This window comes from Micromys minutus (assembly GCF_963924665.1).
Source record: "Micromys minutus genome assembly, chromosome: 3".
NCBI classification, from domain to species: domain Eukaryota; kingdom Metazoa; phylum Chordata; class Mammalia; order Rodentia; family Muridae; genus Micromys; species Micromys minutus.
The window spans coordinates 92,337,959-92,365,119 of NC_137972.1; the positions used below are offsets into that span (position 1 = coordinate 92,337,959).

The window sequence follows — 27,161 nt, forward strand, 5'->3', positions numbered from 1 at the left end:
TTAGGCACACATGCATATACTCAGATGCCAGGAATTTTTAGCCAGATAAGCAAAAGAGGAATATCTATTAGATATTAGAGGGACTAAAACATCTTGGGGTCACATCTTTACCTACACTAGGCATGTAATTCTAACTGAATGTATTTACTTTCTCTGTAATAGTAAAATGTGGATAATTAGAATCTACACTGCAGAGATGTAGGCTGCCTTAAATTCATTAACCTTTGCAAAAACAGTTGGCATGAACAGTTCTTTGTGTATGGTAGGCGTGAAAATGATATCACAAGAAATTACTGTGTTCTGCTATGGACGGGGTAATTTTGGGGGTTGGGGGTGATCCCAAGTGGAGGAGGACAATGTATCACGCCTGAAGTTGATAGAGTCTGCTAACGGTGCCAGATCCTAGAATCGTTGGCAGAGGTGTGGAGCCAGAGAAATCGTTTCAGGTTCCGTGTAGAAGTTGAGAAGCAAGGGGCATATGTAGGTTTCGGTTGGTTCTTTTTCCAGAGACAGTGGGATGAGAAGGAGGATTACGGTGGTGGAAAGCACTGGCCTTCTCTCCAAACTGTTTGCTCATGTGTGTGGGTGTTTGGCATAGCGACTTAAATAAATGCATCAGTGCCTCCCTCAGGTTGGCAACTCTAGTCCACGTTTTTACTCTTGGCCTTCTTGCTGACTCCAGTGAAGCCCATAGGCACAACATTTACCCAGTTGACCTACTAGAAATCTACCAGTCAAGGGAGGATGGTTGGGAGACGACCTTTGGTCTTCTTGAGCAGACTCATGCCTATCAGCAGAGAGACAGAGAAAGGGACTACAAGAGTGTGTTGCACAGCAATCCCCTGTCTAGACGGTATGTGCCTTATCTGGGGACATCTCTCAATGCTTCACTCACTCACAAGAATGGCCGCTGAAGGGAATCCCCCTCCCCTTCTTGGCTGAACTGGAGATTGGTCCAAGGACAGCATACCATTTTGGCTGCCAAGTGTTTTGGAGTGGAAGTCAACACAGGCACCTTTACTATGGGGCCTTGCAGGGAGGTCTGGCTTTCTGCCTAGGTCTCTGTGGAACTTCTTTTGTGCCCGCGTCTGGGTCTTCAGTGTAGGCTCTGCACTAGCCCATTGCCCACTCTGGGAGGGAATTAGGAAGGTAGGACTGTCCCCATGGCCTCTACTCTTGGGAATGAAAGGATGTAGGGCAAATTTTCCCTGTATCCAAACAAGCCTGCAGGGATCTGCTTGGCAGGCTGCTCTGTGCCTGCGGGCTCCGGGCCTGATCTCTTAATCCTTGGCAGGAAGGCAGAACCTGATGCTCTGAAGAGGGACGCAGCAAAGCCCAGTTGATCCCAGGTCTCAGAATACCGACACTCAGGAGGGTGTGTCGGGGACTGAGTTTGGGATCCCTAAACTTCTAGATTTAGCCACTGTATCCCCGTCCAAGTTCACATGTATGCTTGAGGCACGTTGTTGCTATATCTGGCAACTTAAGCATCCAAGTTCAGGGTTGCATACATGAGAGCTATAAATATCCTTGCTCCAGTATCCCCTGGGGGTAGCTTTTCAGTGACAAATGAGATTTACTTCACACTTGCCAGAACACAGCAGCTGTAGCTGCCCCCTTCCCCCCACAGCCCTCTGGGTACCCAGGAAGGCACTTCCTCCAACAAACAGAACCCCAACTGGAGGCAGCAGGCAGGAGGTCTCTCCCCTCTTCTACAATTCATGGAACAGCACCCAAGAACCTAGCATAGAGTGTGTGTGTGTGGGGGGCAGTGGTACCGCCACCTCATCAAATCCCTTTTATCTTTAGGTAAGGTTTGTTCATAATACCTTTCCAGGTTGAGTGTTCCCAGAGAAGAAAGTACAAGTGAATGAGCTAGTGCGAAAGAGCCATGTGAGTCAGGAGAAAGGCTGTCCACTTGAGTGTAGGTGTGCAGCACACAGACCTGGTCACTGGCCTCCCACCTGCTCAGGTTCCCTCAGTCTCTTTCGGACGTGAGCTGCAGCACGGAGCATCCGGTCTCCCCTGGTAACACCGTAGATTTCTTGTCTGCATTTTGCTAACCTCTGTAGAGGCTATTTATACCCCAGGCTGCTCTGTATCACACAGGCTTAGCTTCCTCTCTGGACTGAGAAGGTGGGTGGCCTGTCCATTCATAAGCTGTTGCTCCTCAAAATACACCCTCCTCCGGGTGGGGAGGCTTCTGGTGGTCTCTTCCAGGTCAGGCAGGAACCTTAGGGTGGGGGGAGTGTCCACTTGAGCCTTGTGCTGTCTCAACCTTTCTGAGCACTTTGATCAGCTTCCAACATGATTCTCCTGAGGTCTGACCTTTCTAGTCTTTAAACTAATGTTTCCTGACTGGTACACCAAGGGTGAAGACTGCAGACATAACAAGATGCAGGTCTGTCAGCCTTGGGGGCGGAGCACGATTGCTGTGTATGCCACGGTACAGCCACAGAGCTAACTTGTTTTTTTTTTTTAATTTATGTGTGAGTATGCTGTCACTGTCTTCAGACACACCAGAAGAGGGATCCCATTACAGATAATTGTGAGCCATCGTGTAGGAGCTGGGATTTGAACTCAGGACCTCTGGAAGAGCAGTCAGTGCTCTTAACCACCGAGCCATCTCTCCGACCACTCCCCCTTTTAAGTAATAGGGTTTGAACTTGTGGCCTCATGCCCAGGTCAGGGTCTTTTGGAGAACTGGATGGACTTTTGTGGTTTTGTGGTGGAGTTTGGGGTTTCAGCCTAGAATCTCTCCAGGAGAGTGTCAGTCTCTAGTGAGGACGTGTGTTAGCAGCAGCAGGTACCCCAGAGGCCTCAGACACAGCAGTTGTGCTTCAGAGAGGAAAAGGCAGCAGCAGAGAAACCAGGCAAAAACCCCCTACAAATGTAGCTAAAAAAAAAAAAAAAAAAAAAAAAAAAACTGAACTATTTAAGATGGGCTGGATTTCCTTTCACACCCCAAGGGGTTGATTTTGCCCTAATTTGGCCCGTTTGGGTCGGGGAGTGGCTTTCTTTGCCCTCAGCACTTCGGCCGGCTGTTCCTCTTTCAGTGCCTGTCAGAGCAGCCCCAGCCCTTCATGTGCCCCAGTGAGTGGTGTGGGACCACTGCCTGCCATTGTCTCTGGACGCTCTGTGCCTTCGATGAGCTCCACACATCCCAGACCCTAGCGCAGTGCCTCATGAGGCACAGACATCTTAAAATGAGATATTCTTCATTTGGCGCTCCACTTGCTCAGCTCAAAGCCAAGCAGTGGCTGAAAGCACCAGGTACAGCTTTTTCTCTGGCTTTTCCGCTGCCATCTGTAAGAGGAGTGTGAGGCAGGCACGTGGATGGTGCATCAAACCACCAAGTTTGCCTGTGACCTGGCTCGCTAGGCTTGACGGTTACCAGGCTCAGGCCCAAGGTCCCCTGACCACAGGTAGTTTGGCAGCAGGGTGATGTGCTTTGGATTTTGCTGGTGAACACCAGACTTTGCATCTTTTGTGTGGCTAGGCTCAGTGCACCAGCCAACTCCTCCCACAGCCTCTTTCCGTCCATATGTGATGGGAGACAGTTTCTACCTTGCAGGTTGGCTGCAAGGGTTAGGAATTACATATTACTTACTTCACTCTAAGGAGTGCCAAACCTAGATTCTGGTGACGTCGATTTAGTGCCTGCTCTGTGTTCCCGCCTTCTATGGGGGAAAGGAAGGAGATGAGACCCTAGGAAGGGTATTGTACAACTGGGGGGCTAAAGGTCAGCGATGCGTCAGGATCCCCCCCCAGACCTCCCCCCCCGAAGGTGGGGATTGCTACTTTTGAGGATATAGGGAAAGGCAGGAGGCGGGGAGGGGGGGAACACTGCCGGCCAGGGAAGCCGTCTCACTGCGGAGTACTGGCCAGGCCTGTTGCTTCCCACCAAGAAGCCCCACCTCTCCCAAACTGATGCCCACATTCCTATAATGGGGTTATGATTGTACTTTCTCATAGGTTTGGGGGCCAAGTCAGAGCTTCCTGTCTCCCAACAGAGGACTTTCCTCCTGTCTCAGGGTGGCCAGGAGGGGCTTGGGACATGCTGGTGTTCAGCTTTCCCTTCCAGTCGCTCACCCGTGCTCCATGTCCCCACCTAGCTTGTGCTGGGCACAGCAGGTCCTTTCTGTCTGTGCCACCAAGTGCAAGTCTGAGGAGCACAGCACTCTAAGAGGTCATGCGACAGAGAGCGTGTGACAAAGCTCACTCCCTGGCAGGGGTGCTGGGAGGTGATGTGGAGAGAGCGGGCACAGGAGGGTCCCACGTGGTCTTTGTGGGCCTGGGGTACCTGCTCTCCGCCAGCTTGATAGCTAAGCTACAGACTTGACCCTCCAAGTACCTGGAAGCCTGGAGAGGGGGGTATGTGGAGCCTCAGGGTAGACTTGGGGAACCCCAGGCTCAAATGGTGATTTCCCCCAGTGCTACACTCGACACCTCTTTGCTTTCTCACCCTGTGAAGTCACAGAGGCTGTGACATTTGCTCCATTTTGCGGAGTCAGGGAGGTTAAGTGCTTTGCTCCAGGACGTGGAGTTGGTGAAAGTTTAAAGACATGTTTCTAGGATAGGCCTTGGAATTCCAAGTCCTGGATCTTTGTGTCAGCTGACGCTAATCAGCCTGCCCATAAGCAAATGCCTCGTCCCCTGACACACTCCAGTGTTGACTGTTTCGTGCAAAAACTGCCATCACTTTTCTAGACAGAACAGTTGGTGGAGGGGTGTCTGGAGGTAGGATGGCAGGGGCTGGGGCTGGAACTCTTCCAGCAAAAGTTGTTCCTGTGAACTTGAGACTGTTTTGTCTTGCTGCCCATATACCACTGTACTTCCTTAAAAGGGGCACGCCTGGGGGGTGCTTCTGCCACACTGCTGATGGGTAAGCGGACAAAGTGGACGAGCCATTTGCCTTGTGTTGAACTGGACATCCCTCAAGTCTAAGAGATAATATCCCTCCCTTCACACCCCTTTCTGCTCCCATGCCATTGTGCCCACCTGACCGGCTGTCAGTCTCCCACTAGGGAACTGCCCTGCTGTGACCACTTAGATGCCTCTTTTATCCTTCTCAGGGTTTTCTTATTTAGGGGAAGTTGCCTCTTCACAAATGTATATGTCTGAGACTTGGGCTATACACAGTAAGAAAGAGCTTGCTTGTTATGTACTCAGAGGAGAAATAGTCTCTTTCATCCCAGAGTCTAGCTTCTAGCTTTCTGTGGTAGCTGTCCATCTAGATGAGAACATCCCTCTAGCCAGCCAGTAAGCGGTTCCAGAGAACCAAGTCTGGGCTCTGAGAACCATGTCTGGGCCCAGAGAACCAAGTCTGGGCCCTGAGAACCAAGTCTGGGCCCTGAGAACCAAGTCTGGGCCCTGAGAACCAAGTCTGGGGCCTGCCATGGAAGCACAGTGGGGTCCATTTCTGGGCTGCTCTTCTGTAGTGAGTTCCTATGGATAGCTAAGTCAGAGCATGGCTTTCCAGGGGACAGTGCCAGACTGTATCGCCACATGCACTGGCTTCTTAGAACGTGTTCCTTGATGCCACATCCTGCCTGGGAACTTGTTAGGCATCTCAAATCTTAGGATCTACCCCATCTCCTAAATCACAAACTTGGGGGATCACTTGTTGGTCCAGACTGGATGAGCTATATTCTGTCAGAGGTCAAAAAGTCAGAGCTGCACAGATGCTGTTTGTGAGACCTGGTGCCTCTCAGCAAGCTGCCTTCGTCACCCACCTTATATACTGTCCCAGCAGTCTAGGGAACATGACTGAACTTCATGTTTAATCTTCTCTCTCAAACATTCTCGTCACTTCCTTCCTCATTCTGAACATGTGTTTGGACTCTCCACATTTGCTTAATCAATGGACTCCTCCCAGCCCGCCTGTGGACAGACACAGGAGAAAAAAGGAGGTGAGATACCACGTGCAAACCTTGGTTCCACGATTGTGATGTCTGCCCTAAAGGGGCACAAATAGTAAACTCCACGACTATTCCTTGATAGGGTTTGCAGGCCATTGCCATGCCCTCCCCTGCCCTTGACAGACAGGCTCTCCTTAGCCGAGGTTTGTTGGTGCTATCAAACCCAGTGTCCAGCCACAATGGTGGCTTGGCTCCGCGTTGTTGCCTTAGCTACAGCGTAGTGGATGGGCGGTGGCACCCTTCTGGTATTTAACCCCAGGCAGGTCACTCACAGTGACTGGAGGTAGAGGAAATGCTGTGTTGGCAGTAATCACTCTTTCCATGGCTGACCTCAGTGCTTGGTGGAGTGACCTCTGCTCTTCCCTTTCAGATGTTATCATTTTGTTTCCCTAATTTTTTTTTTTTTTTTTTTTTTTTTTTTTTGGTTTGGTTGGTTCCAGTCCAGAGGCAGCATCCTTTGGATGGTATAAAGATCAGTAGTGTGAGTGACTTGGCCTGCAGAGGCCCCTTGTTCGAGCTGCCACCAAGAGCGCTTAGTTCTGACTTACCAGTTTAATTAAAGCTCCGTTTGTTTGCTCAGCTTAATTGCAAAAGGCTGTCCTCCCTGGTCAGCTGGGTCAGGGTTCACTCAACTCTTATTACCTGAAGGTGTTTCTAGAAGCTTCATTGGCCATGAGAACCTGGGGATGGTGCTACATGTCAGGAGAAGACAAAGGAGAGGCAGAAGAGGGATGGAGATTTCTGTTTCCACATTAGCAACTCGGTCCAACAGGCGGAGCCGTCACCCAAGCCTCACCCCGAAATCAAGAAAGTCATTCTGAGGTGGCGCGCTCAGCAGCCCCCTCCCATTTGAGGTTGACGTATTTTGAATTTTAACCAAGTAACTGACTGAGCCAGCTTGACACTTGGCTTTGTTCCTGGGTGGATCTTTACTACCATGAAGATTGCTGAAGCCCCTAAGGGGCACTGTATGTGACATAGCATTTTACACAAGGTTTGGCAGTCGCCATAGGAACCAGGTGAGTATTGGATTTCGGAGAGTCTGTTAGTCAGATTATTATGGAAAAACCTGACTTTCATAAATGGCTCTGTTATTTGGAAGAGCATTCTGACCTGTCTAGACATTATCGAAGGCTTTCGAAGAGCTTGTAAGTGGTGGTTTTAATGCATTGCCCTCGGAGGTACAATGACACTCACTGCAGAGCCCGGAGCAGACGGACTGCCAGTGAGCCTAGACCTACAAAACTCTGTTACGTCAGGTGTGCCTCCAGACAGGCCTGTGCAGACCAGGGGAAGGGAGTGGGAAGGATGTGTTGTTCAGGTGGGCCCAGTCAGGCAGGGACACCTGTGTGTTTCATGTGGCCACTTGGGTAACAGAGGAATCGGTAACCAGGAGAGTGGGCATCCACGGTGGATCCAGCCGGTGATGTACATATTTACTCTTACTTTGGTATTTAAAGGTGAGATATTATAAATTGCAGAACATTTTTATCACCCCCACCCCAAAAAATTTCACAGCCATTATTGATCACCCTCCATACCCCCTTCCTCCCTAGCAACTCCCTAGCAACCATTGGTCCACTTCTGTTCTGTAGAATTGCCTATTCTTGATGTTTTGTGTTGAGATTTGCTCTTGTATCGTTAGCGCTTTCATTTGATATATGTTTTCAAGGTTTGCCTGTATTGCCAATATCACATTTCTTTTTGGCTGGATTTTTCCCTCTTTCTGTCTTTCTTTCCCTGGGGATCATACTTAGTATAAATGCAGAATGCAACATTCTGCTGGCCTTTGACTCTTAAAGGAATGGGGCCACTCTCCCCCTTCTTCAGGCAGAGTCTTTGGAGTGGCTTTATTGGAAACAGTCGTGGATGGTCAGATCCATGGGTTTGATCGTGTTGTTCTGTAAGAGTTGAGTCCCGATGGGGTTGCTAACAGGCATGTAGGAAAAAGACAAAGCTACAAGAAGAAAAGCAAGTAGCCAATCAAAACTCACTGTGCAAAGATATGCAATAAAAAGATTTGTAATCTATTGGACTAGACAAAATAGGAAAAGGTGATATCCAAGAGACAGGAGAGTCTACCAGACGTAACTACCCTATGGCCTGAGGGCTACCTGTACCTCAAGATAGCTATAAATGTGGACCCGGAAAAAAATATAAAACATATTTAAAACATTCTGAGATCTTTGTTTGCATGAGAGATTTTTGTTAACTCAATTACAAGTTCTTGAGTATGGACTTCGTAGATGATAATGTAGTGCAGACACAGGGGAGGGACAGTTTTCGGGATGTAAAGTAAATGAATGAATGAATGAATAAATAAATAAATAAAAAGGTCGGACACACCATGTTGGGAGTAAAAACTGTCTCGCCTAGTTTGAAGATACTTGACAAAGCCCCTGAATCAGCAGCGATCTTTTTCTCCAAATTTATAACCAGAAAACAATCAGAGTACACAGAGGTTTACACTCAAATGGTATTCCTCACAGCGTAACGTGTGGCACTGACCACTTATGAACACACTGAGGACCAGTAAAAAAGACAATCATTAAGCATGGACATGTGTTAGGATAATAACAGCCAGTAGAAACCACTTTCACAAACTTTTAAAGAAAAGTAGAAAGCGAATGATGTGCAAGTCGTGAACAGCAGGAATTAAAACTATAAACAGTGATGACCACGGTGGTGGATGTGTGTACAATAAACAGGGAGGATGGAACAGCAGAGTCAAAGTGATCACCTCTAAGCAGAAACACTGAATGATTTTAGACATTTCTTCTGTTCTCCCCCAGGATTTTTAAAGTCATTTTATTTGTGTCAAAGTGTTGACGTAGATGCTTTAAGAGCTGGCCATCCTGAGAGGGCCGGTGAGGAGACCCAGCAGCTCCTCTGCAGCAGTTAGGAGCAAACATTCTGTCTATTTTATAGTTTCAGGCGGACAGGTGGTGTGCGTTTCCGCTAGTGACTAGGTGGCCACAGGTGAACCAGGTAGGGTGCCACACCCACTTCCCCAGACTCCTCAGGTGTTTATGCAAAGTTAGGGATTGTCTTCTTTTGTTTAGCATTCACAGCAGGCCTCACTACCCCCCCCACCTGAGCCCACCCTCCACACAGTCACCTACATCCAACATCCTGTCAGCCTCTCCTTGGGAGCATCCCTCCCAAGCCTTTCAGCTGGACTTTTGTGAGTTTCCTGATCACAACCCCCATGTTCAGGACTTCATGGCTTCTCCTTCAGTTCTTCATTCTGATGGAGGACGTGTTTTCATCGGTTTCCTGAGTGAAGGTTTATCATGGGCAAGGTTTTTTTTTGTTTGTTTGTTTGTTTTTATGCCCCCCCAACCCTTCCTCCCCAAGACAGGGTTTCTCTGTGTAGCCTGGCTGCCCTGGAACTCACCATGTAAGACCAGGCTGACCCCAAATCAAGTGTTCGCCATCATCGCTAGAACTAATAGCTTGTTTGTTTGTTTCAGACTTGGTTGACTTTTTCTTTCTTCTTCAGAATTTCAAAGGCATAGCTTTACTCTCTAATAGTTTCTGTTCTTTGAATCTCAAGCCAACTGGGTCTTGATCTGTCTTCAGGAACCTGGCTCTGGAAATAGTCAGGACTTTGATTTCACCCCCTGAAAGGCGGCAGGCCTTCGCTGCTGGTTAGGGTCTGACTGGCTACTGCGTCTAGAAATTTGTAATGTGCTGCTGGGAAATGCTTTGGTTCATTTCCCTAATTTCCTCTCTTCTGCATCTTTTACCTAGATGTAAAGGCCAGGCTTCCTGGGACGGCTTCTTAATTTCCTTACGTTTTATTTTCCTTGTTCATTTTCTCTATTTTAGGGTTATTTCCTCAAGTTTATTATTTTCGTATATCCCTATTTTGTTTTCTGGATGCGCCCTTTCCCTGCCTCTGTTGCTCAGCTAGGGGTTCTTGTTATTTGAAACAGAGTCTCAGGCTGGCCCTGGCTAGCCTGAACTCACTATGTAGATCAGGCTGGCTTAGACTCAGAGATCTACATGTCTCTGTCTCCTAAATGCTGGGATTAAAAGTGTGCACCACCACACTGGGTGTGTGGTGCATGCCCAGTTTTCATAACACACCTAGTGGTTTGTTTTTTTGATGAAATATTTTTTGCAGTTTCTCTAAGGATGTTAATGGTAGTTCCTTTGAAGTCTGATTAACTGCAGTATAGTGATCTAGCTTATTACTTGTTCTTGATGTTTTTATTACATCTAACTTATAAATTGAATTTATCATAGGTGTGTGTACATAGGAAAAATACAGTAATATTAGGTTTGGAGACCATCCACAATTCTCTGTGTCTGAGAGTCTTAGACTGTATGTCCTGCAGACCCAGGAGGATTATGCTATGGAGTGACTGAGTTTAGTGACTATGGTATGTATGCCTTTGGGAGTGACTGAGTCTAGTAAAGGGAACTTTTTTCTTCCATCAAGTTCAATGTCTGGGTTTCTTTGGGGTGCCTGCTGTAGATACAGCTTAGTCCTTCAAATGGACCGTGCTCTCTTGTGCCTTTGTTCTTTAGAAGTTCTTGTATAGCCTCTCCTCTCAACCTCTAACGCTCAAGAAGGCTAACTTGGAATTTCCAAAGGTTCTATTGGTACTTAACACATGGGAGAAGGGTATGTGAGGGGGTTGTTTAACTCGGGTCTCCTTGTAGGTCAGGATTTCTCAACAAATACTGTTAGTATAGGCTGGACTATTGTTCTGTATTGGGAGGAGGCTGTCTTGTACACTATAGTAGAACAATACTGATGTCTTCCCCATATATGCTGATAGTTCCTTCTCCAGTGTGACAATCATAATGTCTCCAGACATGTTCTCTTGGGGCCACAGTGCTTGTGCTCACTTCTGGTTGAAAACCATGATTATGCCATGACCTGTCTAAACCTTTGAATTTTGGAATTCTATAAAGTTAACTGGTTTTGTCTTTGCTCTAGAGCTAGGGCCATTGTCTTCGGTTTCCATTGCCATGAAAAGACACCATGTTATAAGGCAACATTATAAAGAGAAACATTGAATTAGGGCTGGCTTACAGTTTCAGAGGTTCAGTCCATTATCAACATAACAGGAAGCATGGCAGGCTGCAGGCAGATGTGGTGCTGGGGAAGGAGCTGAGAGTTCTGCATCTTGATTCAAAGGCAAGCAGAGACTGGCATCCTCAGGAAGTTAGGAGGAAATTCTACAATGGGTGAAGCCTGAGCATAGGAGGAGACCTCCATAGCCCACCCCACAGTGACACACTTCCTCCAACAAGGCCACACCTCCTAACAGTACCACTCCCTATGGGCCAAGCACATTCAAACCACCACACCCATGTTTCCAGAAAAGAATTATCTGATGACTGTATGAGTTGGACTCTTACAGAGTTGCCAGTATCCTGGAAGGCAGGTGGCAAAAGCAGCTTGGAGAGCTTGATTTTAAGCATATACTCTCCACCTTTGCAAGGTGAAAGAGTTTATCATGGTAGAGAAGGGGACTGGAAATTAAACCGTCTTCACCTTTGTCCTATAATCCAAAAGAACACACTGTTCTGGGCTCACATCTCCAGGCCCAGGAACATGGTGATGCTGCAGAAAGCGCCCCAGGGTCCCACTATGCCAACCACCTCAGGCGTTGCAGCTCTGGGTCTGCTAAGATGCTTCAGTTTGTTCTTCTTGCCTCTAGATTCTAAATTTTGTAACTGTTACCTCCTTTCTGATTGGGTTTTTCTATGTGGATTTATTCCTTAAAACAACAACAACAAACAAACAAAACAAAGACAAAAACCCCTAAACCTTGGTGCATTAGAAGAAAGATAAGAGATAAATGTGTTATGTTCAGTAGCTGGGATCTAGCTGAAGTTGTCCCCTTTATAGTTAGAAACATAAATATGTCCCAGCAGCGGCTCCCTTTTAGAGCCTGCCTCAAGGCACTGGGGAATGAATTTGTAAGAAGCTCGCTTGGCATTCAGGCTTTGGAGCAAAAGTTATTGAATGTCTCCGAGATTTTTTTCCTTTGAGTCCTGGAACTGCAGCAAGGCCTATTCCTTCCACATGGGAACCTGGCTTTCTAGTGACCAGGGTCTGTATCCACCAAGTCCAGCTTTTGGCAACTGGGATGCTAATGTGTTCCAGCTGTGACTAGACTCTTTAGGGTCTATATAGACCAGGACTTTCTAGAGGACACATTTTCCATGCAATCCCAAATACTGTCTGTAGGTTGCAACTGTCTTTGGTTGCTATGGAGTCACCTTGATAAGATTTGGTTGTTTTCACTCACACACACACACACACACACACATCTCCTTACTACTGGTGACTAGTAAACATTCAAATATCAAAATGCAGCCCAATTATCAGTGATGAAATGACCTGCTGTAACCCCTTTACATTAACTCTGCCATGTGGTTGATACTGGAAGGCTGGAAGGAACACTTCTTGCTTTGGGTCAAGTCTTAGTTAGAGTTACTATTGCTATGATAAAGCACCATGACCAAAAGCAAGTTGGGGAGAAAGGGATTTATTTGGCTAACATCTTCCACATCACTGTTCATCATTGAAGGAAGTCCGGACAGGAACCTCAAATGGCAGGAACCTGAAGGCAGAAGCTGATGCAGAGGCCATGGAGGGGTGCTTCTTACCGGCTTGCTCCTAGTGGCTTGCTCAGCCTGCTTTCTTATAGAACCCTAGACCAGCAGCCCAGGGGCAGTCCCACCCACAATGGGCTGTCCCTTTTGTTTGTTTGTGTTTTGTAATGGTGGATGATGAGGTCTGGTGAGATGGCTCAGTCAGTAAGATGCTCACTGTGACAGCATAAGGACCTGAGTTTGGACCGCTGGCACCCGTCCATAAAGCACTGAGTGGGGTGGGGCACATCTGTGAACCTGGTGCTGGGGAGGCAGAAAGGAGGTGTCCTGGGGCTAGGTAACTAAACCAGTTTAGCCAAGTTGGTGAGCCCCAGGTTCAGAGATTTCAATTTCTGGCCCACCATGTCTCAAAAACTAAGGTAAAGAGGAATGGGAAGATGCCAGATGTTGACCTGTGACCTCTGCACACACACGCACATGAGCACACACACATGTACATGCACACACACACTCTCACACAAATGATGAGGAGAGGGGCTAAAGAACACTGAATAAACAGTTACATGCGTGGTTTCTGAGACGCAGCACTTGCTCTCAGCCCGGACCCTCCACTGCAGATATGTAGCCCATGGCTTAGAATCTTCATGCCAGCACGTCACACCAGCTTCACTAATCCGTTTTCCAAGCAGCATGTGGAACTTCCACTATAGACTGTGGGCTCTGAAGGGACTCACTGTGTGGGTTTCACAAGGCTGGGTACAGAGCCAGAACCCAAAGGCTCCTATATAATTCGGCCAGGTCACAGGGTGTGGCTAGAATTTGGAGTCTACCCTGGGAACCCTTTGCTTCTGGGACAGGGTCATCGCTGAGTCACCTAAACTTGGGCTGCTGTCGTCACCACCCACACAGACCCTGCCTCTGAGGTCGTATAAGGATCTGTAGAACACTCGCCTGGTGCACGGGAAGGTCTGGGTGTTGCAAAGCTGATCCCAGCGCTCTGGGAGGTGGAGGCATGCGGGTCAACAGCTCAGAGTCAGCCTCCACCACACAGCACAGCTGAGGAGTGTGAGGACGGTCCGGCCACACAAGACTGTCTCCAAAGACTGCACAAAGAACAGATGTGAAGCCACCGCACAGACAGACGCCATTTATCCGGCGCCTTCCTAATAGCTGGTCACTTAGCCACTTGTGTTCTGTCAGTGGGAAATCCAGTTCGGACTGGCTGAATGGAGGCTGCGTGGCTGAACGATCACATTTGTGTCCAAGTGTATGGAGATACAGAGGTCTGCCTTCCTGTCACCCCTGTGGTAACATGTCTCTCACTGGCCTGGAGTTTATCAAGTACGCTAGTTTGGCTGTCCAGTGAGAGAACGGCGGGCGAGTCTCTGTCTCTCCAGTGCTGGCAACACCAGCACCACCACCACGCCCGGCTTTTTATAGTGGACAGAATGCAGGGTCCCATACTTGTAAGTGAAGACTCCACTGAGCTGCCTCCTAGCGCATTGCCGACTATGTTGGTTTGAGAGTTATGTTTTTCTCAAAGTCAGTTTCACCCACAATTCACACACACACACACACACACACACACACACACACACACACACACACACACACAACCTATTCACAGCTCCTCCTCAAATCTGGAACTGAATGGAGAAGAAACCCTGCTGGGGGTGTTACTGACAAGTAGCCACCATGTGCTAAGTGCCTTTCACACCTCCGCTCTTTACACCACCCCCCCCCCCATGAGGATCTTTAGTCTAGAGAAAGGAAACAGGAAAGGTAATCTAACAGAGACTGCACAGCCAGCATGGCCAGCCCAGGTTCAGGTCAGCCTCACCTATGATGCATTGCTGGCAAAACTTGCCATTTAGAGAACGTCGTCTGGCCTAGAGTTCTGACCAGCTGTAACACTGGCCCGTTTCCTCATCATAAAGGTGGAAGCATCCCTGTCCCTGGGGTGACGGTGAAGCCCAGTGAGATGACCGGGAGGTTATGTGAGAGCAAGATCTGGGTAGCCTTCCTGAGACCAGAGCAGGAGGGCTCCATGGAAATCCTCACAGTACAGCAAGGTCAGAGCTGAAGGAAGTTATCCAGCACAGGGGAGGAAGGGAATGTCTTACACATGCCAGGAGGGTAAGCCATGCTCCAGAGTGTGGAAGTGCGTATAGCAGTGATGCCCCTGCCTCGGTCTCCCCAGGGCTGAGTCCTGTGAATAGCTTATGTGACATTGGTGATCTGCCCCAGGGCTTCTTGGATGCTAAGCAAGCACTCTCCCAACTGAGCTGCACCCCCAGTGCCTAGCACAGTGGGGTGTTATGCTATCATGATATTAAGGGAAAATAACAAGAAAAAGTCCTGCAGGCAGGCACAGCTTCTGTGACTGAGTTGTCACATATCCAGAATTGGACTTTCCCTAAAGACTTCCCATGCCCCTTTAGAACTGGAGCTGAAGAGAGAGAGCGCATTGCTGAGCACTCCCTGGCCTGACTCCCCGTGCACTGCAGAGATGGGGAGAATGACAGGGATGTCAAGGAGCAGCAGCAGAGGCAAGAGCATTCCGGAGTGTGCAAGCATTTATTGCTTCTTCGTGATTGGATAGTGTAGGTCATGTGCCCATGCAAGAACTTAGTTCATCCCCTTCTCCAGCCCAGCATGGGGTCAGGCTCCCCGGGGCCAAGTGTTTCACTGGAAGAGAAGGACTTTGAACTGAATCAGGGGCTGAACAGTGTCCTCCTCACCTTGGTGACATCAATGTCAGGTTGATGTCAAGGCTGTGTGAGGTGCAGCAGCAAGGACTAATGTGCTGGGAGTCTCTCAGTGTGTGGCTCCTGGGCCTTGAGGTCACTGCTGAGTAATAGCCCTGCTCTCCGGGGCCAATTTGATCCCCCCTTAAAAGTGACAATAGCTATTGAACAAACCCATAACCTGGCTGCAGGCAGCTTCCTGGTGGCACCTCCCACCAGCAGAGATCTGCTCTTGGGGATACAGATAAGAAGAGACGCTGTTGTTAAAGGGCCAGAAACAGAAGCAGCCCCTGGTACCTACCGTGAAGTGCAGAGCGTGGGTGATGGGTCTGAATCAGCATCCAGCGAGATCTGTCAGAAGAAATGATTTATAGACCAAAGTGAGTGCTGCCCAGCCGGGCAAGAAGTGCGGAGAGGGAAGGGGTATGAGCCTCCCCCGAGCTGCCCGCCAGTTGGGGACCTGAGCTTGGATTCCTGTGTGCATCTGAGTTGCTACTGAGGATTTCTGGATTTCTAACTTGGGCAGCTCAAGTGTGTAGCAGTTTTACTGAGGTGGCAGATTCCTGAGCTGCAGACTTGTGAAATGAATTTAGTTCAGAGTTGTCAACTCGTGAGGTTATGATTAGTCCAGAAGGGGCTTTCGAGTACAGAAGTCTGCCTGGAGCTACCTAGTAGATGTCTCAAGTTCAGCCTGGCCAATACTGACCTCCAGTTTCCTCCTTAGCGGTTTGCTCACTCAAAAGTTCCTCTGCTCTGTAAAATCAACCACCCACCTTTCTAGAAGTGCTACTAAGAACCCCATGTCTAACCTGTCTCCCAGCCTGAGGTGCCACTTGGCTGGAATAAGAAGCTAACCGTTCTCGGGGGGGGGGGGGGCGGAAGGGGGCAGACAGCTGATTCCACTTGGTCCAGGCCACCATCTTTATCCCCCTGCATCCATTAACAGACTGTCTTGGGTCCCTGTTCACCTCCAGTTTTTAGTAAAGTCCAATTCTGTGATTTCCCCTGCCTCCAGTGATTCAAGCTGACTCCCTGCCCAGCTCTCTGTGCCTATGGCCTTTCTGGGGGCGTCCGTGACTATCAGGCCTTGGGGCTGGCCTCTAACCTGCTTTCAGACCTCAGCCTCTCCCTGTTAGCACCCCTCTTTCCACTGAAACCCTTTCCTAGTTCCTGGGCTTTTCCCTTCCCGGCCCTGAGCCCAGTGTGAGCTGGCCGTCACCCTTGGAACACCTTCTCTCAACCACGAGCTGCATCAGACTCGGCTCCTCGCCCCGTTTATAACAAATGCTCAAGTGACGTCTATAGGTGACAAAGCCCTCTAGGGCCATAATTTGAAGTCAACATTTAACCCTCTGTGAGTATGAAGGACAGCTATGGAAAAGCAACCCACTGCAAAGGGTTTCACTACTAAATTCCTAGGTTCCCAGGGTGGGAATATTACTGAAATCTTAATTTCATAACCAGGTACGTGTAATTACCATAAATGCAACAACAGTCACCGAAGTGACTGAAATAATCATGTTTTTATTGGCCATTTGGATGCCAAGAGCAAGATTGCAAGCAGCCTGTGACCTTGGGCAGTGGCAGATCACAGTGTGATGTGTCCATGCTTTGAAAAGAATTCAGTTTGCACTGAGATTACCTTCCTAGAAATTTTATTTAAATTGTGCTTTTAAAAAATGAATCATTTATACATAATCTATTCAGTCATGTCAGGTCCTAGAGTTTTGTGATTACTAAGTTGTTTTTCTATTCCTGAGTCTCAAGTATGGGACCCAGGATAGCGACTTCAGAATGCCTGTTGAGACCCCATTTTCACTTTGATAATCAAAAGCAACTCCCAGAGCATTCTCCAGACAGAGTCGCACTGCCTAGATGGCAGCCCCTCGCTAAGCCCCTCATTCTCTGCAGACGAGCGAGAAGGCACGATCCGCACCTGCCTCTCATGTACACAGCACCCAGCCCCTTGCTGCCCGGCCTATGTTGGAGTGCATGATCCCAGCAACATGAAATTCCTGCCAGCAAGTCAGGCAAGACAGGAGAGCCATTTAACTCAGTTCCCAGTGCTGGAGGCCAGCTGACCTCTGTTTTAGCAAAAGTGTCTAGTAATTATAGCTCCTGACAGTGTAGAATTTCAGCTCCAAGACCTCCCCAACCAGGGGAGTCGCCTCACCCTGCACAAGAGAGAGCACTGGCCGAGAGGCTGGGGCTTATCTTTTTTTGGAAAGTAAGGCTGCTCTGCAGGAAGAGTGTGCAGCACTTATCCAGCTCCCTTCTCTCAACACGTGTATGCTATATTTACTGTCCTTCCTCCGATGGGGAAACGAGGAGTTGCTGGGCGGAGAACCATATTCGGCTGAGTCCTGATCCTCTCTCTGCCTTGTGGGGTCAGTTTAGATAAAACAGAAGGCTGAAACTTGAGCTTTATCTAATATGTCTTTTCCTAGGGCTATTCACAGCGAAAGGCAGAGATACAGGGACTGATGGCTTGTTCAGTCCCCTCCTTTTAGAGAGGAAGTACTGTTCCATGAGGGTCCTGCTGGCTGTCATTCTGCCCCACCTAAAGTACCTTTCTTATCTTTTTGGGCTTAACTGAAGCAGAGGCAGCACTGATGGAAAAGCCCACATGGGTCTATAGGTCCAAACTAATTGTTAAATTAATGGGAGAGAGGGACTTGTTCACACACACATACACACACACACACACACACACAATGTAACACTTTAGAAGTCAGAATGAAGCTTTCAAGTTCAGTAACTCTTTGCCTTGAGCTAATCAGACCCATGACTTACAAATACTAGTCCATAACTGAAATAAAGATAGAAAAGAGTAGGAAGAGAAAGGGCCAAATATGCAAAATTATTTTGAAATAATAATATGAGACAATCATTTCTTAGGGATTTATAGCACCCTACATATTATTTCTCCTCCCAAATTTCCCTTAGTCTACAGCAGGAGGCAGTAGACTGTAGATGAGCTCAGGACACTCCTCAGTGATGAGCTTTGAGCCATATTGATCAATTAAGAGGCTAGGAGGACTCAACCCAGGCTCTCTGAGAAAACAGATGTTGTTTACAGCGCTGGGGATTGCACCTGAGGCTACACACACTCCACCACTGAGCTACACACCCAGCCCCAGTACCCCCTTATTAAAGATGAAGTCTTGTTTTTAGTGATGTGTGTGCAGTAGGGAGTGGGGTAATATGTACATATGAGTTCGTGTGTCCGTGGAGGGCAGAGGCATCACAGCCCCCTGGAGCCACTGTAAGCTGCCTGACACCCGTTCTGGGAGCCGAACTCTGGGAGCCGAAAGAGCAGTGTGTAGCTGTAGTGCTGAGCCATCTCTCCAGCAGCCCCCTAGAATTAGTGAGTTCATTTGTTTTTTTATGGTGATGGAGAATCTAACCCAGTACCAAATGTGCATGCCAAGCAAGTGTTCTACCACTAATTAAGGTGAAAAAAAAAATGCTATTTTTGTTTGACAATGTTCAATAGGAAACAAACTCAGAAGTGATCAATTTCGTACACAGTGGAAACACAGTTTCAGATGCTGTTGTTACCTCAGATCCTGAGCCAGCTTGGCCTCCACATGGCACCCTTTGAGGGCTGGGGTGTTTCCACAGGGCAGGGTGCCTATTTCGGGCTTCTCATCTGCAACAGATGTTTCAGAGAGGGATGGCTACAGAGCCCACGGAAGTGGCAGCTGCTTTCTGTGTCTAGCAGAGCCACAGTTGTCAGGGCATTCCTGGTTGTTCGATAGCTTTTCTAGCTCCAAGAATAATCAGCAGCTGTTTTGGACTTAGAAGGCTGGGGCTCAGCTGAAAGAATTTGTCCTCTGGCCCCACTGTCTCCCAGTCCAGTGTCACAGAGAGAAGCTTGTAGACCTGGTAATGGGCTCTGTTCCAGACACTGGAGAGTGTAGTTTATCACAACTGCATTTTCTGGCCTTTGAAGCATTTGTCACTGACAACTTCCCATTTCACAAACTAAGGGTTCCAGAAGTAAGAGGCTTGACCAAGGCCACATCCCCTGTGTGTCTGCTCCAGCTGTTGGGTCTGGTTCACATGCTCTGAGGAGCCTCTTCTAGGTATCTCCTCGTCACCATTTTACCATATACAGCATTCTGGCTTGTAATGACCTGTTCAGACACAGACCTTGCCCTCTCTAGGAGCTATGGCTGTTTGACATTTGAGTGTCCCCTCCCACCCATGCATTCTACCTTGGGGCTTGCTTCACATGTGTCTGTGCAGCAGCCTGTAGTTTCATACCTTTGGGGCTGTGGCTTTCTGGCTTAAAGCCCTAGTGAGTTGCAAGGTATGTATCATGGATACTTGCTCATTTAACATCATTGCCTGAGTTTTAAACATGCATCTTTCATGAGAGAACTTGGGAAAGTTTTGGACATGTTTCGTAAACTGGGTTTTGAGTCATGCCCTTTCTTCTTGTCCCTGTTTATAGGGTCACCCAAGCACTATGGGGCTGTTGAATGGTGTTGCTTGGAGTGACCATTTATCTATTTACCTGATCGAGCCTCTACTTTATCTGTCCTGTTGTATATGAGTTTCCTTTTCTATATGTGTCTTGACTGTCCAACTAAATTATAAACCCCAGAAGGTACAGTTAAGTCTTCTATCTGTGTGTTTTGTGTGTCTGTCTCTTAGGGCATCTTCATGCAGCACATAATCTCAAGTGTTTGCTGATGGCTTTGGAGTAGCCAGGGTGATGGGATGTTCACTGTGTACAGCAGAGGCAGGTTGTCTGGGATCAGTGCTTGGTGAGGAATTTGTACTTTGAATGTATATTTTAAACAGATATTCAAAGACCAGCCATGTGGGAGGTCAGGACTGCATGCAGGGAACAAGGATAATGCTGAGGACTGAAGGCCCTGGGATGCTGGCCGGGCCCTGTGTGCAGGACTAAAGGCCAGGGCCCTGCTGGCTGGGCCCTGTGTGCAGGACTGAAGGCCGGGGCCCTGCTGGCCGGGCCCTGTGTGCAGGACTGAAGGCCCTGGGATGCTGACCGGGCCCTGTGTGCAGGACTGAAGGTCCTGGGATGCTGGCCGGGCCCTGTGTGCAGGACTGAAGGCCCTGGGATGCTGGCCCGGCCCTGTGTGCAGGAGTGAAGGCCGGGGCCCTGTGTGCAGGACTGAAGGCCCTGGGATGCTGGCCGGGCCCTGTGTGCAGGAGTGAAGGCCGGGGCCCTGCTGGCCGGGCCCTGTGTGCAGGACTGAAGGCCCTGGGATGCTGGCCGGGCCCTGTGTGCAGGACTGAAGGCCCTGGGATGCTGGCCGGGCCCTGTGTGCAGGAGTGAAGGCCCTGGGATGCTGGCTGGGCCCTGTGTGCAGGAGTGACGTCTCTGATATATAGGCAGCTGGCAGGAAGCTAAAGAATCCCTTTGGCAGCCAAAAACTCCTGTTGACAAAATTCACTGTTTTGATGGTTGAAAGTTATCCCTTAATACAGATAACTGTGCTCCTGAGAATGTTCCAGTTAAATGTCTAAACACCTGTTTTAAAAATTAGAACTAAAATATATAATTGGTTTGCTAATTAGGAGGACACAGGAGACTTGGTTGAGAAAAGTTCTGACTTGGATATTGGTTGTTTAAAAGTAAGGGCTCTTTCACACAACTCTCAGTACTTCTGTTTACCATATCCAGCCTGAGTTAGGTTCTGCGCTCTGTGTCCTTACCCACAGACCCACCGGCTCACATTACATCCTGGTAACCTCGGTGAAATGGGGAGAAGCAGCTTTATGTGATGCTGGCTACAGTATGCACGGGGGATGGTTTATTTTTTAATTCGCTCTCTATTATTAGCCTTTTAATTACTCAGATCAGATGAAAGCAGGAGCGATCTCATTCTCAAAATAACCGCCCATCATTTAGACCATGATGGCGGGCAAAAGCAGTTCATTTTAGGTGGGCCAGGCTGAAGGAGGATCATTTACTCCAAGAAGTTCTGAACAAGCATTTAGTTTCGATCTGTTTTTATAGCCCTAGCTCCCCACATGTAAGTTTTCTAACAAAAGATTCCAGTTCTGTAGGTCCCTGGAATTGTCCTCCCATATGTCCACGTGTCTGACACTGGGGAAAATCAGACCTGATTAACCGTGGTTACGAAAGCAGTCAGTATCTGGATTAATGTGACAAAGCATTTTAGGGAATTTTGAATTCAACTACTTTTTCTCTTCACAGCCCCCCAAAGAAAGAGCACACAGTTCTGTCCCCCGTAAAGTAAACTTGGCTAAAACTAAGGATGTAGCTCGGCAGTCTTAAAAAACTACAGCTATTTCTTTGATGTTCTCAGTTGTCTTAAGCTGGTTGTGTTCCAAAGTGGTCCCAAACCCTTCTCCTGTCAATCAGAAAAGCATGTGCCCCAAGACTCTGGTTTGGGGGTTCTGATGAGAGTGTAGGAAATTTTATTTCTCAAAGAAACTTCTCTGTAGCTGCTGGGACACAAAGCTTTCGGGAGCTTTGGAGGGTTGCTGGGGAATCAGGGAGTTCTGTTAGAGCTCGGTGAGAATCCTGTGGTGCTCTAAGTGGGTGCTGGGCCCTTCAGCGGCACCCCTTTATTTTTACCTTGTCATTCTGGGGGATAATGCCCATAGTTTCTGTGTCTGTGAGAACTGGAAATCTAAGTGGGCGAGGAGGGATTTTTAATGAGAATACCTCACCCTCCAGACCATGCTAAGTGCAGCTTTGCCCAGAAGCTTCGAGTTGCGTTGGGGTGGTGGAAGTGTGGCTTTCTTTCTGTTGTCCTCTGTGCTGGCCACTTGAACGAGGTTGAGTGTGGACTCCATACTCAGTGCACACCGCTTAACCCTCCAGCAGGTCTTCCAGAGCAGGCTTTTGGAATATGTCTTAGAGTTATTTTACGTGTATGAATGTTTTGCCTGCATGCATGTGTGTATACCACATGTGTGCCTAGTGCCCTTAGAGGTCAGAAGAGGGTGACCAATGCCCTGGGACTGAAGTTGCTGATGGCTAGTGTGGGTGTTGGGAATCAACTCTGGGTCCTCTGCAAGAGTGACAAGTGCTTTTAACCCCTGAGCCAACTCTCTAGTCCATGCCTTATACTTTAAGTTGTGACATTTATAGTTATTTATATTTGGTTGTTTCTCTCCTCCCAACTATAATCTTTTATCCTCCTTTCTGCGTGGTCTCTTACCCCTCCCTAACAGTCCATTACTACTTTCCACAAATGAAAGGAAACACGTCTTTCTCTGGCTGGCTTATTTTGCTTAACATGGTAACTTCCATCTCTATCTGGTGTCCTGCAAACGACACGATTTTGTTGACTGAGGCACATGTATATGTATACACACATGCATACAAGCACACACACACACACACACACACAGATATCTTCTGCAGGGCATCTGGACTGCTTCTGTAACTTGGCTACCTTGGGGTGACAGTCCACAGTGACCATGAGTGGGCCCGTTTCTATTGCATGCTCACTTTGATTCTTTAGAGTGTGACTGAGGCTCAGTATAGCTGGCACATGTGGTAGTTCTATTCTTAGAGGGTTTGTTTGGGTGATTTAGAACTTACTGTTTTTCTTAGTGGCTGTACTAATTTACATTCCCATCAACCAAGCATAAAGGTTGTCCCCTATGTATCCTTGGCAGTGTGGCTCCTTTTTGTTTCCTTGGTGATGGTCATTTTCATGGGGGTGAGGTAGGTTCTCAGTGTGATTTCGACTTCCTTTCCTTGGCTGCAGAAGACGTTGAACATTGCCAGGTACTTACTGGCCGTATGTTTGCCTTCTTTTCAGATTTGTTCATGTTATAGTTGTGAATGTTTTTTTCCAGTTGGCCCAGGTATAGTGTGCTTCATACTCTTCCTGTCTTCTCACCACCAACTATTTCTCTTCTTTACCCGTTATGGCTGGACTAGGATAGGTAGTGAATGGAACCACACTGGGCAGTAACCACACTACCACTGCCTATGCCTGATTCTAAATCCATGGCACAAAGCTAGTTAAATGAAAGGAGCACCTTCCACAGTGAAAGTAAAGGCTTGGCCTGGAGAGATGGCCCAGTGGGTAAGAGCAGTGGCTGTTCTTGTAGAGCACCCACATGCTGGCACAAAACCATGTGTAACTCCAGTCCCAGAGCATCCGACACCTCTTCTGGCTTTGTGGGCACCAGGTATTTACAGGCAAACACCCATGCACATGGAAAAAGAAAAGGAAGGAAGGAAGGAAGGAAAGAAGGAAGGAAGGAAAGAAGGAAGAAAAAAGAAACTAACAAAGAAAGAAAGAAAGAATAGAATAGAAAAAGAAAGAAAGGAAGGTGGAGAAACCAAAGATTATAGAGGTAGGGGATGGCATTTTCCTATTGTCCTGTTTCATCAAAAATTTCCACTGCCTATGGCTATAGTTATATGTCCATTGATGAGCCAGCAACATGAATAAAGCTGCTTGGAGTATTTTGTCTGGAAAGACTCACAAAGACAACACACACTCTACACAATCAGCCCTTTGTGTCTACAGATTTCATAGCCAACTATGAAATTTTAACCAACTACAGATTGAAAATATTTAGGGAAAAAACATACAGAACACGTGCAGGTCTTTATCCCTGCTGTTGGTTCCTAAGTGTCCTACTTCGAGTTTCTAGTACTGCAATTAAACACTGACCAAAAGGCATGCTGGGAGGAAAGGGTTTGTTTGACTTATATTTCCTCATTCCTGCTCATCATCGAAGCAAGCCAGGCCAGGAACTCAAGCAGGGCAGGAACCTGGAGGCAAGAGCTGATGCTGCGGCCCTGAGGAGTGCTGCTTGCTGGCTTGGTCCTCATGGCTTGCTCACCAGCCCAGGGATGGTCCCATCAATCACTAATTAAGAAAATGCCCTATAGCATGAGCTTGTGGAAAGATTTTCTCGACTGACGCTCCCTCCCCTCCAATGACTCTAGTTTGGTGAAGCTGACATAAAAATAGCCAGGACACTAAAAAATATAGCAAGATGACTCTTTGAGTTTCATTAGGCACTATAAGCAATGTATCAGCGATTTAAGATGTACACAAGGGTGTATAGGTTACATATGAACAACAGCACCATTATATCGAAGGGGCGTGGAGCATCTGCAGACTTTGGTACCATGGGGATTTTGGAACTAGTCACTCACAAGTCAGGGGAGAGTTACTAGAATGGAAAGTTATAGTGAGAGAAGTGTCAGATGACACAAAAGGAAAGCACTTAGGTAGGAAAATAATTAGGCGGAAAGTAAATGGGGATCTTTTAAAATCCTCTCTTGGCTCCACATTTATACTGTTGTAGTGAAGTGGATCACTTAAGAAGGTCGTCTGCACTGAAACCAGATGAGTCCGGCCGAGGCAGACATGGAGACCTGACTCCATTCTCTTGCTAGAACATAAGTAGAATTTTGTGTCATGTAAAATAGTCCATGCACAATGAGTTAGTCACTGTATTTGTGGGATACACTAAAGCTCCTATCAGGAGGAGGGTCAGGAAGCGGCAGTTTAACACATACAATAGTCCAGAGCACAGTGTGGAGAAACTGCCGAGACAGACCAGGCACTCAGAGCAGGGTGCGTCGTTTGACCATGTGTAGCTGTATGAATGCCTGCAGTTCTGGGAGTATATACTAAACCAAGCGAGACCAAACCAAACCACACCAAAACCAAAATCAAACGCAAAACCAAACCAAACCACACCACACCACACCACACCACACCACACCACACCAAACCCAAGCCAACCCAACCAAACCACACCACACCAAACCACACCAAAACCACCACCACCAAAAAAACCCAAACAAGCAAACAAACAAACAAACAAAAAACCCCAAAAAAAACAAAAACCAAACTGGCAAATACAGAAGAAAACATTTGGAAAAGAAATGGGAAGTAGTGTGAAATATACATAGTCTTTAAATATCCATAGTTTATATACACAAAAGGGGTGTGTGTGTGTGTGTGGGGGAGAGAGAGAGAGAGAGAGAGAGAGAGAGAGAGAGAGAGAGAGAGAGAGAGAAGAGAGAGAGAGAGAGGAGAGAGAGAGAGAGAGGATCAGTCACAAATACAGATTCGCAGTGAAGGCTCATTAAGTACTAGTGCACTGCCCCCCACTCCAGCCCCCCCAGTTTGAAGCCCAGCATCTTTACTATGACTGTCTGTCCTTACAGCATCTTTGTCTTCTGTGCCTCTGTATGTAAATCATGCAGCTTTAAGGCTGAAGTCCGTGAGACCATGTTGGTCAAGACCTGTACTAGTGTATACTTGTGGTACATGTCAGTGTGTTATGGTGTTAGAATACTTAGGCATTGAGCTCACCTTGTTCTTTGTGCAGACTTTGCAGTGAGGGTACAGGAATCACAATGCATTGCCCCCACCCCTGTGTGTGTTTCTTTGTATGTTCTGTGTAGCCTGGGCTGACTAGAATTCCCCATCTCCCTCAGCCTCTGGAACGCTGGAGTTAACAGCAGTGTGCACCCCCCTGTTTTCTTTGCTTTTATTTGATTTGTTAATTGTACTAATTGTTTTTTAACTAAAAAAAAAAAAAAAAAAAAAAAAAGAAAAAAGAAAACCAAACCCAAGTGGAATCATCTTCACGGAGAAATACATTCTTGTTCTTTTTTACCTTGTGATCTAACGTAGTTATCACTATTAATCTGTAGACATGTGTCAATAATGACTTTCCCTTTTTTCCATAGGAAGACTATGATCGTCTGAGGCCTTTATCTTACCCCATGACTGACGTCTTCCTCATATGCTTCTCTGTGGTAAACCCAGCCTCATTTCAAAACGTAAAGGAGGAATGGGTTCCAGAACTGAAGGAATATGCACCAAATGTCCCCTTCTTATTAATAGGAACTCAGGTGTGTCTGCATTGATTTTAGTCATTTAAGAAGAAGCTCTATGATTAGCCTTGGGGGACTACACTCAAACAAGGCCCTGTGACTAGCAAATTATGTGTTAAGTTTCAAATCAGCAATTCCCCTCATATTATTATATTAAAATAGTATTTGCATCTTTAAAATCTTATTTTATGTATATTTTTAACATGTGGAGGTTAAACGGGACTATATGCATCAGTTTCTTTTAAAATACATATTATAGGACATTATTGATCTTTCTTAATTAGATTGATCTCCGAGATGACCCCAAAACTTTAGCAAGACTGAATGACATGAAAGAAAAGCCTGTCTGTGTGGAACAAGGACAGAAACTAGCAAAAGAGGTAATGAATCCCTGCTGGGCTTAACGCAGATATGAAGACGATGGCCAGGCTAGACCGCAGTGCTGGGTGTTTCTCTCCCATTATCCCTGTCATCTCTGCATTGACACTGAGGAAGGTCTGTTTCCCTGGCTGTAGACAGGAAAGAATGGGGCCCTTTAACAGGAGCCTGAGATTCTTTCAGTAAAAACCAGCAGAGCTGGGCTTCCGGCTCAAATGCTTGTCCACCTGTGCTAGGTCGACAGCTGTGACTTTAAAGGCACCTGTGGGAGACAGCAGATGCAGCGGCTGAGACTTCACACCCTTCTTAATTATTTAAACATTTGTACTGTGCCAAATTAGGCTCTGCTTTCAGCTTACACTCCTGCAGGTGCAGTTGAAGTGACATTAGGTGACAATTTAAATCTGTGGTTAAAGAGAAAATTATGGGTAGTTTTCTACAAAATATTTACAGATACATAAAATACCTTTTGGTTTAATTTACATTATTCCTTACCCCAAAGCTAGATTCCCCCTCCATATAACTACAAGATTATTAAATCTTCTCTCTGCTTTGGCTTTAGTGGGATTTTTGTGTAAGTACACTCTAATAAGGTATTTTTAAATGTACTATTAGGAGAGAGGAAGAATCAAGAGAACTTTCTGGAGGACAGCTTTTCCCAAAGGAAAGAGAAATGATTTCACCAGCAAATCGCTTCAGAAA

General features: G+C 47.2%; 2 protein-coding genes across 2 annotated transcripts in view; one reads left to right on the top strand and one right to left on the bottom strand.

Moving 5' to 3' along the window:
- RHOQ (ras homolog family member Q) overlaps nucleotides 1-27,161 on the top strand; it is a 31,890-nt gene that overhangs the window by 3,447 nt on the left and 1,282 nt on the right. The window contains exons 3-4 of the mRNA XM_080914335.1: nucleotides 25,935-26,099; nucleotides 26,366-26,461. Of these exons, the coding sequence (XP_080770461.1) occupies nucleotides 25,935-26,099; nucleotides 26,366-26,461 (261 nt within the window). The remainder of the gene's footprint in view (nucleotides 1-25,934; nucleotides 26,100-26,365; nucleotides 26,462-27,161) is intronic.
- Nucleotides 15,500-27,161, bottom strand: part of PIGF (phosphatidylinositol glycan anchor biosynthesis class F) — a 37,485-nt gene continuing 25,823 nt past the window's right edge. Inside the window, exon 6 of the mRNA XM_080914333.1 lies at nucleotides 15,500-15,598. Within this exon, the coding sequence (XP_080770459.1) occupies nucleotides 15,545-15,598 (54 nt within the window). The 3' untranslated portion in view covers nucleotides 15,500-15,544. The remainder of the gene's footprint in view (nucleotides 15,599-27,161) is intronic.